Source organism: Egretta garzetta, unplaced genomic scaffold, assembly GCF_000687185.1.
Source record: "Egretta garzetta isolate BGI_Z169 unplaced genomic scaffold, ASM68718v1 scaffold209, whole genome shotgun sequence".
Lineage (NCBI taxonomy): Eukaryota > Metazoa > Chordata > Aves > Pelecaniformes > Ardeidae > Egretta > Egretta garzetta.
The window spans coordinates 2,830,286-2,847,634 of NW_009260839.1; the positions used below are offsets into that span (position 1 = coordinate 2,830,286).

The 17,349-nt window shown below is 45.1% G+C and overlaps 1 protein-coding gene across 2 annotated transcripts in view; it reads right to left on the minus strand.

Moving 5' to 3' along the window:
- HTR4 (5-hydroxytryptamine receptor 4) overlaps positions 1–17,349 on the minus strand; it is a 98,050-nt gene that overhangs the window by 13,599 nt on the left and 67,102 nt on the right. Inside the window, exon 6 of one of the 2 annotated variants that reach the window (XM_035902456.1) lies at positions 4,753–5,842. The exons of the other annotated variant lie outside the window; for it this stretch is intronic. Coding sequence (XP_035758349.1) covers positions 5,788–5,842 — 55 coding nt within the window. The 3' untranslated portion in view covers positions 4,753–5,787. Of the gene's footprint in view, positions 1–4,752; positions 5,843–17,349 lie in introns of those variants that run through there. 2 annotated transcript variants of the gene reach the window in all.

The following is a 17,349-nucleotide window of genomic DNA, read 5'->3' on the forward strand; positions in this document are numbered from 1 at the left end:
AATGGAGGAAAATCATGTTTGTCTCTGGCAGAGTGCTGAACACAACCCTTTGCTTGGCACAGGAAATAGATTCGATAGAGATTGATTAATGAAGATAACTAATTGGGAGCCTGGCCTGAGTCTGCCAAGGCATCTCACATAGATCAGCAAAGAAGCGGAGAGTCAAATTCAATAAAAAATAGGGCTGAAGGAAAACATATTTGTACGTCATTATCTCTGGATACTGACTAAAATGTTTTGCATGATGTCATAAAGTCTCCTTGTTGTATTGAATAATAACCTCTTCAGGTGATAACTACATTCTTGATAGACATAAAAAGTTAAAAACAGGAACATGACTACAGATACTTTAATGCTAAGCAAATAGACAAATGCTAAATGTGCTAATAGGAGCAAAGATCAGCTAAGTTCTTCAGTGAGCTATTTTAAGAAGTTGTCTCGGGGCACCTGAAGACTGCGAAGGTGGCTTTTCCAACATGGACAAACCATGCCATTTCTCTGAGCCTTCTTTCATTGTGGATAAAATAGAGGCAGTAATACTTCCTTTGCATGCCTTGTCTTTAGATTTTAGCCTCTTTGGAACAAACATTGTGTCATTTCAGATACGAATAGCGTCTGGTACAACTAAATCATAGTTTGGTTCAGGGCTGTGGTGCTCCAGCAGCAGCAATTAATCTCTTACATAAAAATAGTTTGTTCCAATTTTTAAATGTCAGAAATGCTTTCTAGGACAGAACAACATACAGCTGTATGAAAGGTGTTTTATTTATTGAATAACTTTGTTCCTCCAGTAAATCCTTCGCACCCTCAGAAGCTGGGAATATCCTGCCTTTGGGTCACTGACCATAACGATGCTTTCAGGCTGGCAAAATAGAAACAGGGAGATGACTGACTTTGGTTTGGACCTCCTGTTTCTCATTGCACAGTCACAATAATGAGATTCCACCTTTCCTCTGGTTCTTTTAGCAACACTTCGAAAAGGCTGAAGCCTCCCTGGGCTGTAATGGTTGTGCGGGGCTGGCATTGGGGTGGGACGCTCCCTTTGCACAGAGCAGCCCCCACCGGCAGCTCTCCTCTCCTCTGCTGGCCGTGTAATACTGCTGTCCTGTTTTAAATTTCAGCATCTCAGCTATACCTGGTGTCGTTTCAGACAAGGGGAATGGTTGAGGCTGGCCAGGCACCATGCCTGTTGGCCCTGGCCCGCGCCGAACAGGTTTATTTTCCGTTGCCTCCAGTAGAGGTTGCTCTGAACGTCCATCTGATGTTTGTCACTGTTGGCCAGTTATTAATTGCAACATGGATGTTGCTAAGATATGCAAAGTTATTTTTAATAACTTTTTAAGTAAGAGCAGTAAACAATCTCCGAGTGAGGCCTGGAAGAGGCGAGAAATACAGGACGTGATCCCTTGAGCATATGCATTTGTGACTGTGTTTGTATAGGTTGTATATCCTCCTGCCTGCCCATCTCCTTGCTCTTGTCTTATGAAACCAAACCTTCAGTAGCAAGCAGCTGAACAGATTACATTTTTTGGCATAAAGCAGTGTTGCCACTGAAAAAGTTAGTGCTTTGGGAGATGGTTACCAGATCTCCTCCATGAGCCAGAATCACTGAGCTCGGTGGCTTTTCAGACATGAGCCAACAGGGCTCAACTGGATCTTAAATAAACCAAATAACCACATACCCAAACCACGCCATCACTGTTGCCAAAGTTGTTCTCTGCTGTCAGCCCGACCCAACCAACAATGCTCAACTGAGAATGAAGTTTCTGTTTCCCGGGGAGCTGATAAACTCTCGTTGCCATTGCCCCTGTGCTCCCATGGCCTGATCGCATTTTCCCTTTCATCCTCAAGCGGGTGCCTGCGCCTTCCAGAGCTGTCAAACGGGACAACTTTCAAACAGCAAAACTCACTTCAAAAATAATCAGCCTCATTATACCGTTAGAAGTTTTGATCCTGTCAGAACAATCACTGCCACGTTTCTCCAGCACATCCCAAATGCATCTCACTCCCCCCTCGCTAGAAAGATTAGCAGTTTGTACTGCACCTCTTCCTGGGTGTGAGGGTGAGAATCACAGGCACGCGGAAGAACACCCGACTCGGGATGTGCGAGGGAGGTAGCCTCTCTGCTCCCCTCCGCCCTCTTTGTGGAGACCCGCTGGGGCACTGGCATCCCCAGCTCTCTCCCCCACAGCTCTGGGTGCTGAGCAGCGCTGAGGATCTTAAACAGAAAGATGATGCTAGCTCGTGCCCCTCCTGACCCTCCCTGCTGGAGGCGTTGAAGGCCCCCCTCACCTTGCTTGCTGAACTTGACTATTGGAAAATATCAGCATATGGCGCAATTGTTTAAAAATAAGCCTGCTTTGCTTTTTGTTTAGAGCTGCTGAGACAAAGTCTGGAGAAGCAGCCTTGGATCTCATGTCAGAGTGAGCCACGGGATGAAGAAAGCGTCACCAGTAAGGTCCCCAGGCACTGCAGCTGACAGGTACTTTTTCCTCATTCTAACAAGCCTGGTGGAGGCGTCAGAGAGAGGACAGAGATTATCAGCTACCCGTGCCACCTCTCTGCTGATACAGGGCTGTACCACTTGCCATTATTTTATCCAGCCTGATTTTGGCCATCCAAAGGGTGTTTCTACAGTGGTTGCCTCAAGAGACTACTTCATGTGCTAATAGGTGTCATCACTGACTGGCTTTGCTGACAGTCATCTTAATTACACTTGTCCTATCTCCCAGCTTGGAGTTTTCTCTTTTCCCAGCCTCCTTGTGCTTCTGTCTTTTAGCTGCTGGACCTGAACGATGGTTATAAGTTTCCCTACTTTCCACTGCAGGACATTCTGCTCAACTTTAGCAAAAGGCCTTGGTCTTTGGATACTATGAACATAAAAGTGACAGTGACTGGTGATGAAAAACATGGGATACACACAGCAACCAAGATTACAGAATCAGTCCAGAGATGCTGACTTCTTCCATCACAGATTTGCAACTTCTTAATGTTTAGTAGTTGATATTTCCACAAGAGAAATAGAAACTTGGGCAGAAGGGCAGAAACTAAGCTAACTTTAAAATCAGCGAAGGAGCTTTTTGGTTTCAGTGATCTAAATCCATTTGCTAATTATAAACAGCAGGGTAAACAAGTAAGCAAATGAGTGAGGGCATTCAATGCCATGCTGCAGAAGACGGGCACTTTCCCCTTTTTCTCACATTAACTCTGTATTTCTCTCTCATTAATGTTAAGTTTGGCACTATGTTACATGCTCTAATTAACTTCAGATTTTGGCCTACAGTTCATTTTTGCACCATAATTAATGCAACATTCATAAGAGGCCCAAATCTGATAATTAGAAGAGTACTTGGAAGTGCTCACTTGCATTGGAAATACCCAGCATCATGTTCAGAGTGGTTTATAACAACCAGCAGATGGATAGCTCATAATGGGCTTCTCTTTTTTTAAGTAAGGTGTTTCAGTTACTGAAGTACAAGCAGGATCAATTAAGAATATTCAAATGGAAGATAATGATTTTTTTTTTTTTTCTTAAATAAATGGAGATCTCACAACTGGCATAATTAAATCTTTCTTCTGCTACCAAAAAACCACAAGCCATTCGTCAAAGCTGTGGAATGAAATAGTGGCAAAACCACTTGGAGCTGTTTCCTTGTGCAGGGGAGACACCACAATTTCCAAATGCATTGCAGACCAGAAAACATGAGCCCCAGGACCGACTTTTGTTTGTCAGGCTTCAACCCTATGCCACAGCGTTAGAACGGCAGCTACCTGGGCAAGGGGTGGCTTTTCTGCAGTGACGTATCCAGTGAAAAATGACAATTGCCATTTGTTCAAATCTTCAGGCAAAGAATTCTTCATCATTTTCACGTGTCTACTTTGTGTGTGCAATAGCAGAACTTTTTTTTTGTGTCAAAACAAGACTTTCTGTAAAGAATTATGTGTTTTATAACAACAGTCTAGCATATGCACACTGTTAATGTCAGTCACCAATTTAAGTTCCTTTCTGAATAGCGAACTATCAAACTCCCTCACAGCATCTGGGGCTCACGCATGTTCCCTCCTACTCTACAGCCTGCCGGTGAGTTTTCTGGTCACCAGGGTACCTATCATCCTTCCCTGCCTTTTGTAGGGCCAGTTCACACACATGCCCATGCGATGTCTATGGGTTTGTATGCTGGTAACTTCTGGGTATCCGGAAAGCGGTGTTGTGAAGCTGTACTTATCTTAAGGCATCTAATGGTAAGGTCTGAAAATTATTTTTTTTCTGGTAATGGAAAAATTACACAAAAAATAAATAACAAAACCCAGTATTAAGATCAAAACTAATAATAAATATCCTTGTTGGTGCCTTTAACATAGAATCATAAAATCATTTAGGTTGGAAAAGACGTTTAAGATCATCAAGTCCAACTGTTAACCTAACCCTGCCATCCCACCACTAAACCATGTCCCTAAGTACCTCGTCTGCCTGGCTTTTAAATACCTCCAGGGATGGGGACTTGACCACTTCCCTGGGCAGCCCGTTCCAGTGCTTGACAACCCTTTCATTGAAAAAATATTTCCTAATGTCCAACCTAAACCTGGCCTGGCGCTACTTCAGACCATTCCCCCTCGTCCTATCATCCATTACCAGGGAGAAGAGGCCGAGCCCCACCTGGCTCCCCCCTTCTGTCAGTCAGTTGTAGAGGGCGATAAGGTCTCCCCTGCCTCTTCTCCCGGATGTCACACTATTCCTGATACAAGCCAGGATGCCATTGGCCTTCTTGGCCACCTGGGCACACTGCTGGCTCATATTAATCTCAACTAGTATCTACTTTGTTTTAGGTTAAGTTGTAGTAAGCCTTACTAACTTAAGGTAAAGTTTCTTTGGCTACAGGAGCTGCTGCCTTTTCTCAGCTATCCATCCTGCTCCCGGGGAAGGACGGGTCAGGTAGCAAATACCACGTTTCACCATGTAGTGTTGCATGGGAGCTGCCACTCCTCTCTTCTTCTTCCTCAAGGTTTTCCAGTTAATATTTCTATGATACACATGAACTTGCGCATTCCTGACTTTAGACCGCTTCTCTCTTACAGCCCACTGGGTATGAATTTCTAAAACTTTATACGTCATATTATGAAAAATATTAACATGGCAAAATTTTGAGCTGTGCTCATAGCTAGTCTTATTTTGTAAGCATTTTATTAGGATTAAATGTCATACCACAGATGGTGACATTGGAAGTGGGTGCTTAATTTGAGTAAAATCTCCATATTCTCCTCCATACAGCCTTGGTTTGATAAATGCAGCCGCATTTTCCCTCAGTGCACTAAGGGCAGCAGCAGACTCTCCGTGCTCCGCATCCTACTCTGTCCTCCCGTAGACGCCCCCCTTGCAAACATTAATTCCCTGCATCACTTTCATAGACAGTTGCTCCTCATTTTTAGCTTGGTTAAAACTGATACCAAAATAAGCCAATAAGTACATACTGCTTGGTGGCTGTGTTTTCATTCCCCTGTTGTTCCTCAGGAAGGATGATGCTTTGTTTGCTCATCCGCCTTGCCTGCCAAGAGCTATTTCACGGCTAGGTTAGATCATCTTCAGGAGTGTGCTGGGGAGGACAGGAAGAGCCTTTGACAGCTTCTTCGTTTCAGTGTGATTCAGAGGTTGCTAAGTCCCCATTTTCTGTCAGCTATATCCCCAAACATCCTGTGATACTAGCCTGTTATCTGACTTCAGCCTTTCCAATCTCAACAGGAGTAGTTCCTGGACATCTGCTAGTGAGGATCTCGTACGAGTGATGTCAGCTACTGCTCCCCTCCGGGCTCAGGGACCCTCTGAACTTCTGTATGCAAGAAGGACCTAAGGAAAAAAATTTCTCATCTGAGCATCATAACAAGCAGAACCTCATCTCTTCTGAAGATGTCCAAAAGAGAAATGTTGAGCTCAGTCTGAAGATTTGAATACACCACATCCAAGGACGCTTCTTCCAAGTATCAGGAGAGGCAAAAATCTGAGGTGGAAAGAGCATAGCTGCAAAGAGTTTCTAATTTTTGGGAGGGTGAGGGGAATCCAGGGAGCATAATCAAAGCAGGTATTTGTTCTCTGGTGGGTTTCATAAAGTAAAAAGAGCCTTAGGCAATGCTGTTTGAGGTCCTCTGTTGCACAAATGCCTTGTAGATTGGAACATGGCACTTAAGAGCTGTATTGATCAATTTTGATCTTAGGAGGAGGAAACTAGTGCAACCACAATATTTGGCTATCAGCTGGGATAAAGGCACACAATGATCACCGATAAAGTCATGTTCCTTCCCCTGCTGACACAAGTAAGTTTTCAGTTTCCTTGCAGAAATACAAGGTGGGGAAATTAAGCTGCAGGTAAAAGTAGTCATTTATTCTACTTGATGTAAAGTGAAATGCTGACAGAAAACAATCAAAAAATATTTTATGAATATTGAGTCTTTGGATTGACTCAGCCAAGTTTGAGTCCTTTAAGCATATGTGAAGCTCTGGAGTTTGTTGGAATGGATCTGTGGAATACATATTTTCATTGGCATTCAAGTCACATATCAGAGTTATACCTGCAAATGACAGAGAACAACCACAACAGTATGTGGTACCTGAACGCTAACTGTCAGGACAGATCATAAATATACTTGTCATTTGTGCTGTGGCAGTAGTCATTGTATGTTTTAAGTATCATACAGATTCAGAATCAAGAGACTGATTTGCTTCAGATGGGACAGATAAGCCCAAAGTCACCAAATCTTGTGGCAAATTCTGTTCTGCAAGATCAGCTTTTTCAAAGTTGCGTCACTTCTCAGCACAGGTACAACCATTCCTCACAGCACGAGTGGTTCAGAAAGCACAAGAACCCAAGCCTGGGTGCCTGGGAAGAAGAGTGGATGTCCCAGCACACCTCAGGTGCAAAATCGCCCTTCGATCCACAAATGAAACTTCTGCCTACGTGAGAACTGCTATTAGCTTACTTAAGGAATTTCTTTATAGTCTATCCAGCACAAGAAATATCAGTATCTTATTTAAACAACAAATGTTTAAAATGTAAAACCAAAACCAGACATAAAGTAAGCAAAACCGCATCTGTGTTTTTCCTCAGTTTATGCTGTTTTAGGTCCTTTAGGTCCTCCAACGAGGTTGTGTTGGTCCAGTTTGCTCTACAGGGTAGGACCTTGACCATGCCCTTGCAGCGTTTCCCCAGGAGACATCTGCGTACCTGGCTGAGCCCTGCCCCGTCTTTGTAACTAACAGCATCTCAGAGGCTGCTGCTGCCCGAGGGAGTCCCAGGCTGAAGGAGGATGTCCAAGAGAAAATGCTGCTCTGGGCAGGCAAACACAGCTATGAAAACATGCTGGGAACATTCAGATAAGAACTTAAACTTTTTTTGTGAGATCAGATTATGCCTTTTTGTGCTGTTTGCCACTGCAGTGAAAATATCTGCACGTGCTGCCTTGCAGGCTGAGTCCTTCAGGCTGAGCTGTTTCTCTAAGCCAGGCCAACCACAGAGGAGATTTCTTTCCCCTCTCATATAATGAAGCTCTCACTGGGTGCTCCAGCCCTTCAACCTATGGACCTGATGTCCAGAGCACCCCAGTCCTATGCTGTACAGTAATTCAGGTGCATCGCTGAACCCACCGTACTGCAGCTTTTCTGAGCCTTGGTGTAAGCTGGTGGAATATCACCCTCTGTCTGTGTCTCTTCATGTTTGTACCTGTGTGTGTAAATATGTTATTTGCATATACCTGCTGTTAACACTAGGCTGCTTTGGCTATTTTGTGGTTTCTTTTAGTCCTTCTGCAGATGTGAGTGTCTTTCAGGGCTCACAAAACTGGCAGACCCTACCTGTCCATTGCTTTATATATTGCCTTCAAATTTAAAGTGCAGCAGCGAACAAATAAGTTCAAACTTCTGAAGGTTGTGGTATCCCCTTCCTTGGTTGCTCCTGGGCCTCTGTATTTTCTGCTTCAGAGGAGACGACACAGTCTATAAATCTCTGCCTTAGCCTCTGCTTTGGTAAATAAATGTTGCTCAGATTTATGTTTGTTCCCCTTCTTGAGGGAAAGCAAAGCGATGATACATGTAGCAAATGGAACAGAAAATTGCATTTTAGCTGGCAAGTTTCAAACGTAACTGACTTAAGTTTTGGCTCAGCTACAGCAATCACTGGTCCATCCTCTTACGAAATAAACCCAATGTTGTACCTACAATTCTTTGTGTTACATTGAGGCAATCTAAGATGCACTTTGCCCAATTTAGCAAAAGATGACACACCTGCATGATTAGCATGATACTTGCTACATGTACAAAATACAACAAGGTTTTGCCCTCTTTTTATGTAAATTCATCTGTTTCTATAAAAATGTGAAGGTGTATTAGCCCTTACAAAAGAAATAGTAAGAGGTGTGCTGGACTTTGCAGACATTTGTCCTTTGTTATTTTATCAATGCTCATCCTAAATCCTTTGCCCGCACTTCTTAGAATGGTCTGACAGTACTAATTATTTTTAAAAGTGACGTGATTTATTCTGGAGCAGAGTTCTCTGATTTGGCCAAAGCATGTGGCTTTCACACACTGTGCCTCTCAGCCCTTCTCTTGTGCTAGAAATTGCTTGTTATTTATAAGTAAGCAAACCCAAATATTTACCTTTTGGTGTCTAAACTGTGGGATGGTTTCCATCCAAAACTGTGCTATCTTTAAACTAATATCTGAGAACAGTATTATCTGAGGAGGACATTGTCACACCTTGGCTAATGAGCACATTTGAGGAGTGTGATTTCAACCATACCCAGCAATGAAATTAAAAGTTTCCAAGCATCCCCTGTGATATTGAGAATATCAACTCTGAGCTCCTGGTTAAATGTTTGTTTTGAAGCTAGATGAGACCCTGAAAGTCCTGAGTTTCTACTCCCACTGCTCACACTAAAAGGAATAGAATAGAATAGAATAGAATAGAATAGAATAGAATATTTTCAGTTGGAAGGGAAAATATTCTATTTTTTCATTGTGAAAGGCAAAAGGGAGGCATGAGACTACAAGTGATGCAGTGTGAGAGAGGGGGAAGGAAATATTTTGGTTAGATTTGAACATAGGATTAACACAGAGAAAATAAAAATTATTACTCTGTGAAGCAAGAAAATAAAGGAACATGTGTTTTGGAGGCACTAAAAAAACACAGAGCAGAGAGTTATGCATGCTAGTGCTGATCTGAAGAAGGAGATGCACCTAGCCTATCCCTCTCTGTGATCTAATATTCTCTAAACAAAAATAAATAAATGCAATTAAACTGACAAGAGAGAAGGGACCTTGGGGCTTGGAAGTTGTTGAGAGCATGACAAGAGCTGAATACAGAGTCCAGTACATCTGTTTTCATTACATGTCTTGCTGACTCTTAAGCTCGCAGATAGGTGAGCTGACTTAAAACCTCTGGGCCGAGCACACCACAGTAAAGTAAGGCAAAAACAAGTAAAAGAGCCTCAGGAGCTCACTGCTGTCTCTCCCTTACAATTCATCAACATGGACAGACAGAAGACTGTGAAGGACTTGAGATGCTGAAGACACTGGCCCAATCTCCTTGTCAAAGCAGCCAACCTCAACCTTCTCGCTTCTCTGGAAGCCACGAAGCAACCAGCCCCCAGGACACCTCGGTAATCACCTGTGTGGTCATGGGAAGGATCAGAAGGAGACGGATGATCACAACACTGCCAGTTTTCAGTGCACAGTCACACCAATTACATCAGGGAAACACAAGATCTTTAGGATCAAGCACCCTAAAATGACAAGCAATTTTTTCGTTCACGAAGGTCATTAACCAGCTCACCTCCTCACTTCACCCCCAGACCATTTGCTATTGCAGACCCATGGAGTGGGTTACACATCATGATCTCCACACTGAGTTTGCAGCCAAACCTTTCAGTGTTTTCCCTAATAGAGTAGCAGAGGAGCCTAGGATGGGTTACCTGAAAAATAAGCCTATTTAGCAAGAGGAGATGGCGATTGTACTGTCCCTGTGTTTCTAATGCAGTCAGGAAATTACTTTCAAACAGGACCACAGATCTGGTGGCTCCAGATAGATTTGTCACTGCATATGCCATCCAAAAAAGCAATTCAGTTATCAACATGGAAGTAATTTCAGCTGTCTATATTGGTGCAAAGGGTATTTTTCTTACTGAGCTTTACAGCTTTTGAGTGATTGAAAAGCACTAAGCAGGATCTTACGGTGATTAACAACAGCCTGAATAACATGGTTTCAGCTACAAAACTTGGTAATATACTGCCACTGAACTCTGGTGGGAATTCCCAAACTGGCTGTGAACACGCTGGGAGGATACAAAACCAGCACACTGCAGTACTGAGACCTCAGACTATTTAGGAGGATGCATGGCTTAATGAAACAGCTATGAGACTGTCACGGCTGAGAAATAAAATATGGAGAGAGGCTATCTATTGAGATCATCTATTATATAGGTATTAGGTTTGCAAAACCAGAAGCTGAGAAAAAAATGTATCAGGACACCCAAGAATAGCTGCAGATTTCTGCCTGGGACACAGGCATGCCCCGAGCACATGTATAGCAAGAGAACATCACAGCTGAGGCACAAAAGGTGTGATAGGTCAAATGGGGATTTCTGGGCTGGGATTCCCCAATTGTTGTAAAAAAAAAAACTTTTACTTTTTTTTTTTTTTTTTTTTTTTTTATTTGACCCAGACCAACTAAGCTTCTTGCTTTCTTTTTATGGGAGAGACAACTCAGGATTTCCCTCCTGAAGTAAGAACCAATGACACCGATGCCTGGAATTATCCTTTCATTCTGAATAGGCTAAGAAATGCTGATTTCTCCTAACCATTTCATGCATCTGGTGTGCCTGGAGTGTGGTAATTCTGTTACACAGATAAACTCTGTTGCTACCAGGGTAAGAGATGAGAGAAATTCAGAACACACTAATCTAGCCGCTGCCTCAGAGAGGGCTTGGAAAGGAAACGTTGTGTGTATTTTGGCAGTGCCTTAGCTGTGCTACCAAGCCTCCCGCCGCCAAGGTCTTCCCTCCTCGCTGTTTAGCAGGCGTGCCTGCCTTTGGCCAAAACCATGGGTGTACTCCAGGGGCTAAACACCACCTCATTGAATAAACTTGGTTGGTGAGGCTGCCGTAGCAGCGTTACTGAACAACATGTTCCCAGCAAGTGCCTGCATGAATTCAGCATGTCACAGCCGCTTCGTCTAGCCAGTTCCGAATTGCTCAGTTTCATTTTCTCCAGCTGTAAATCATGTTGTTTAATTAATCTTAATTAAGTGTTGCGGGCATCTCTCGAGCTCAGTTCTCTCTTTCTTTAATTACAGTAACATACCGTATAATGTTCTCTGTTTGATGGGATGTTTTGCACAATAGTTTAATCCAGAAACTGAAAGAATTAATTAGTTCTTAGAGTACGTCTCTAAACGGGTGGCCAAGTAAACTGCATGTTTGTCACAAGTGCCTGGACTCATTAGTCATCATAATCTATTGCATTATATACACAGAATCAGAAACACATTGCCCGGTTCCGTGGCTCTCAGATCTCTGTAGGCACTTCTGAAGTAGGAATCAGACTAAGGTTAAACAGAGATATCTGGCATTTGTCAACTGAAAGGCTTGGCCACAGCCCAGGAAAGTTTACAGTTTCGCTCTTGTTCCATAAACGTTTGCTCCCTGTGAGCTGGCCCCTCTCTGCATCCCTAGCTATATTGAGCTATGGTCTGAGCCATCTCCCAAGAGGGACTGACTGCCCAGGGAAATCCGGTTCACCAGCATGAACTCGTGCCAGAACAGAACCAGCCCAATGCAGGACCACTGCTCCAGGAAAAGCATCTTAGTGCTTGTGATGGCTTCATGGCAAACAGGACATTTCCTTCCCTACCACCTGCCTGCATTATCTTTACAGGGCCATACCAGTTTTTTTCTTAGCAAAGCCCAGAGCTGCTGGCCTCCCCCTTTTCTTTGCCAAAAAGAAGCTGGGTCAGCAAAAAATTGAACATTAGAGCAAAACTCTTGCAGCAAGGACAAAGCTGAGCAAAGGCAGGGGACTCCCCTGAGCAGACTGCAGCCCTCAAGCTCTGGGGGCGGCATGGCCCTGACGCTGCTGCACCGCTGGGCTCTGCTCTGCTTGCCAACTTGACTGGTGGTCCCCTTTGCCATCATGCTTTTCTCCCTTTGCGGCACATGGCTGTTATCCTTCAGCAATACAAATGGAGGGGAGTGCAATGTGAGTGGCACTGGGAGCCAGGCAAGGTGTGCACCCCTTGAAGATTGATTAAGACGAGCACTTTCTCTCCACCCACCCACCCAGACATACACACTCAGTCAAATACACTTTACCGTAAAAGTACAATACTTGCTAAAGAAAACATGCAGGTTTGCTATAAAAATTTCCATGAACTTTCTGATTCTTCTGGAACCAAGCAGGGAGGTTTGGCTGCATCAGCAATCTCTCCATGTGCAGGACACTTCGGTTTTGCAGGTTAGGAGGCTGATGAGAACATGATGATCCTTGGAGACTCAAAAGTAAGTACTGAGGGGGAATTACTCCAAAGCAGCATGCAGCTTTCATTCATACTTCAGGAATCGGCTTCATCCAAATGGGGAGAAAATCCAGCTGGCCCAAAGCCCTTACAAGCATAAATGCTGATTTTCCAGTACATATGGCAGTACCATTCAAAGAGCTATGACAATGATACTGTTTATAGCTCTGAAAATGGCGCTGCCATCTGCACCATGGTGCAGCGGCTCTCGTCCCCAGGACGTGACTCTGCAGCAGGACCCGTCCCATGCCCTCCTCTTCTACGTGCGCGTGTCCCGCTAAAACGCAGTGCAACTCCCAGGTCGGTAGTTGAAATAAATGAGAATGGAGGCATGATTTCAGTTGAGAAATCCTTGCCATCTTAAAGAAAAGCACCCTTGAAGTTCCCATTGTGGTTGTCTGGAGGAAAAGACCGGGAGGTGCTGGCTGTGTGGTCTTCTGCTGCTGTTGCTACAGCTGGCAGTCGGGGGAAGCACCGGCCCCCTGCACACTACTCCCTGCAAATGCTATGGAGGCTGTTGCAGTGGGGCAAGTGGAATATCGTGACACAAGCACACGTGCACATGCACACAAACATGTGCCAGTTTCCTCTTTTACCCTGCGGTTTAACAGGAAAAAAGGGAAAGCCTTCCTCTCTTTCCTGGTTCCCCCCATAAACCAGCACTTTTTCTTCCCTTCACTTTTGATTAAAGTCAAGATGTTGCAGTGGAAGGGTACCGCACTCCCCACCCGGACTGGGTGCAGTAAATGCTGCACAACACCGGACATTAATTTCTCCTGGAGAAGAAGCACGTGGCATTTCCAGGGTACGATGCGCATGCTGCACCTACTGAGCAAATTGCCAGATACCCACTTTCCAGTTAATCCCAGTATGCTGCTGGCAGTGAAGCACTGATCACCATCATTGCCCTTTCCAGCTGGAAGCCAGTTCTAGACTGGGTATTTCCAGTTGCTCTTCGAGAGCAGTTTTCAAAATGGGAAGATTTATGCTTTGGAAAATTGTGCAGCCCCTCATTTTTGTTCCTGAAACATCTTTCCAAGACAACTGTTGTATGACTACAGCTGTAACTCCCACCAGATTATCCTTATCACCCTAATGCATCAGTAAAGTAGGAAGAAAGACAAAAGGCGCTTTTCCTTCTCCTTGGCAGTGGTGTCCTACCATCAGTCTCCAAGGATGATTGTGGGAAAAGGTTTGTGTTACAAACTGAAAATACTTTTTCTGACGTCTGAAGCATTTGAATCAGCTGTTTTCCTATGGCAGGCACTGACAGCTTTCCTCTCCGTGCTTTTAAGCCTCAAAAAAACCCCAGCAGGATCTCAAGTAACTTTTCTGCAGCATCACTGAGTATCTCATCAATAACATCTATGACAAAATCAGCTGGGGGACATAAATAAGGACAAAAAGAGAAGCGGAAGAACAAGAAGCAGTTTTATCACCCCAGTTCTGTCTCTAGCCCATGCTAAATTGGCCCAGAGCTGATATAACCTGTGGGGGTGGCAGTGGCTCATGGGGTTGGCCAGAAGACCACCTCCACGCTCCGGCAGAGCTGCCTGGGCCACGGCCATGAGAAGGAAAGCAAGGGCACTTGCTGGTTGGGACAGCCTTCTGGTATCGACCTGGGCTTTCAGGCCATTTTGCGAACACCTGACACAAAGAACTGAAGGAATAAGAGGCACATTAGACATCTACGTCTGAAAATGTAGACATCTCAACTCAGTGCTCAACCCCCCATCTAATTATGAGTGCCCAGTAAAATCTCTTAGATGCCTAAATACGAAGAGCCCAGAGGAACTATGAACCTACCTCATGCAAAAACTGCAGGAGCCTTCTAACCTAGGTCTGGGTGAGTCTCAGCTTTCCTGCCCTATCCCACCGGCTCAGACAGGCTGGCATCGGTGACAACAGCTTAGTGAGCAGAAAGGGATTTGGAGTTCAGCCTTCAGGTCTCTTTTTTCCCAGAGAGAGTCAAACTTGTTTCTCCCCCGTCCTACAGTGTCCCACCACCTCCAGACTAGTAACTGCTTTTGGGTACTGATCCCTGCTTGTTTTTTCTGTTGGAGTTTTTCCATTCTGCATGGTTATTTAAATATGCATGCAGTGCAGGATGACGGTCTAACTTCTGTGGCTAATGCCCCTGCTTAGGAAAAGAAAGATGAGAGGCTGCCATCTTCTAAGCCAATGATTACGGCAATATCAAGTAGCACATCAGCAACTGAGAAGAACCAGGACGGCCTGCCCTCTGCATCTCATTCCAAAAAGCATCTCAGAGGAGTCCAACCAGCAGCATGAGGTGCTTATTTCACCTCACCTCGCTCTCATTGCTCCATGGCCCAGCGCAGCTCATGTCCCACCCATGAAGGAGCCCAGGGGCCCTCCAGAAGGTGACAGGACATGGTGAAAGGGTCTGATGGCCCGAGGCTGCACCTGCACTCCGTGCATGCTTCTTAATAGACACGCAAAAATGAGTTGAAAAAGGCAGCCAGCTGGTCCTAGGCAGTGGCTTAGGTAAAGGAGCAAATTGCAAAATTATAATCCTCAGTGAGAGAGCTCGTAGGCAATGGAGCTCTCCCTGGGCTGAGATAGTGTCTGTTTATGGTGTCCTTCAATGCTGTAGAACAGTGTCTTTTCCTTGGGTCATTTCTTGGGTGAAATGTGGCTGCAGCGTGCTTGTGTACAGAGCCTGGCCAGCAGAGGGTTGCCAGAGACAGAGCAGGGAGATGGGCAGGGCTGCAGGAAGCCTAACGAGCCTCGTTAGCACCAAGTGCCTTGGTGGAGAGGAAGAAATAAAAGAGCAAGGGTGGGAGAGCAGCACTTCTGGGTGCTGGAGTGGGTGCTGTGATTGAAGGAGATCTGTCAGAGCTCAGTTATCCTGGAGAGCATTGAGAAGATACTATTAAAGATAGCTATGAGAGGGAGTTCTGGAGAGCATTGAGAAGGTGAGGGGAAGATACTATTAAAGATAGCTATGAGAGGGAGTGATAGCTGTGCTAATCCTGTTCTCACTGATGGTTATTGCAGCTGAGGAAATCTTTGTGGGTTGGGAGTTGCAGGGTTTGTACCTGGGCTTTTCCAAGTACTTCCCTTTGTCTGTCCTCTCTCCCAGGTGCTCCTTCTCCTTGCTGCCGGTCTCGCTGTAAATGGCTGTGGGGCTGGGGAAGGACCTGAATATGGCTGAAAACTGGAGCTGTTTGTCATAGCCTTGGAGGTGCAGGAACAGAGTCTGTTGGGGGTGAAATGGTGTGGGGTAATGCTGGCATTGCTGGGAGGCTGCACTCCCTGCCCTGGATGCTGCAATGAGTGAGAAGATCTCTCCTTTGAGGAGCTCTTCTTCACGGGTGCTTTTATACCTGCAAGTGTATCCAGGGGATAGTCCAACCAGCTCTGAAACACCCCGGAGTCTCCTTCTAATCCTTCAAGTTTCAGTGATGGCCAGGAACTGGGGGATGCTGGAAGTTACGGAGGTTTTTCTTCTCTTCTTGTAATGTGCTCTCTGAGAAGTGCTCAGCATTCCCTTCCTGTTCAGCCAGGGATGCTCTCTGTGCCTGAGGTCCCTACTTTGTGTTAGTCTAAATTAGCAGCTTATGTAGTTTCCACTTTCAAAAAAGGCATTTTGGCCACCCCTTGTTGCTGAGGAATGTCCTTTGTTTCTTGCAGCCTTTGAAGGGATGGTGCTAGTTCTCTGTCAGTGGTTGGGAGTTCTGCAGTGCAAAATTCAAAAGCAGGTTGAGTGCCGATACAGGGAGCAGACTGGGGCCTGATCACAGCTCTGACTCCGCGTATGCTGCATCCTACCCAGGGAACCTGGCTATGGGAAGTTACAGATGGCAGAAACAGAAACTACGTTCTCCACTTTGAACTCTGCTGTCTTAAAGCAACTGTTGAAATCTGCTGCCTCTCTTCAATACCCCAGTGTGCTAATGAGGAATAAACAAATCACTGAAGGGAAAAAGGAAAGAAAGCCCCTGCCTGCCACAAATCTGTTGGGATAATTGGAGTTTTTGTGGGTACTGGGAGGTGCAGTCTCCCCAGGGCTTGTGGCTTCATCGGCTGGATGCGGAGGGCATGGTCTGGAGAGCAGTGAAGGGATCGGTTGCGTTGAGATGCTGGAGCAGTTCTGGGTGTGTAATACTGAAGGGCCAGATGCATTCTGTGTGTGTCCTGATGGAAGATGCAAAAGGCTGGTCAAGCATCAGTTCTTCTGACTTGTCATCCCAGCTTCAAGGTAGGGAGATTATCATCACGACCACCAGAATTTTCTCGGTCCTAAAATGAGCTCTATTACTTCTCCCTACCCTCTTTCCAGAAACACCTTAAGCGGAAAGCCAATTTCAGACTTATTCCCTTTTTCTTTTTAATGTTAAGCTAATTGGAGCTGCGTGTCTGGAAGTGCCTGGCCCATGGAGCATTCCCAGGATGGTTGTCCCACTGCGGCAGGAACCCAGCTGGCACCCTACACACCATCTGAGGGAAGAGGAAGCCTCAGAGCTGTCAGAAGGTTTAACTGACTTAAGACAGGTACTGGAGTTTTCCACATCCCTATGAGAACCTCTCATAGCTGTATCAAAACTCTAGGAATTATTAAAAGTCCTGCATGCTTTATGTGTGGGTCAGGCTTGGTCCAGCCAAGGGCCACAGAAGCATCTTCTGTCCTGAGCACAGTCTGTGATAGATGGTGTGGTGCTGCTCTAAGGTGAAATTAATGCCAGCTTGTTACTGTCCTCTGTATCTTGTTCTTGCTTTGTGTGGTACTGACTGCTGAGCCCCCGTGCTATTGTAACAGAGCCCTTTGAGTCAG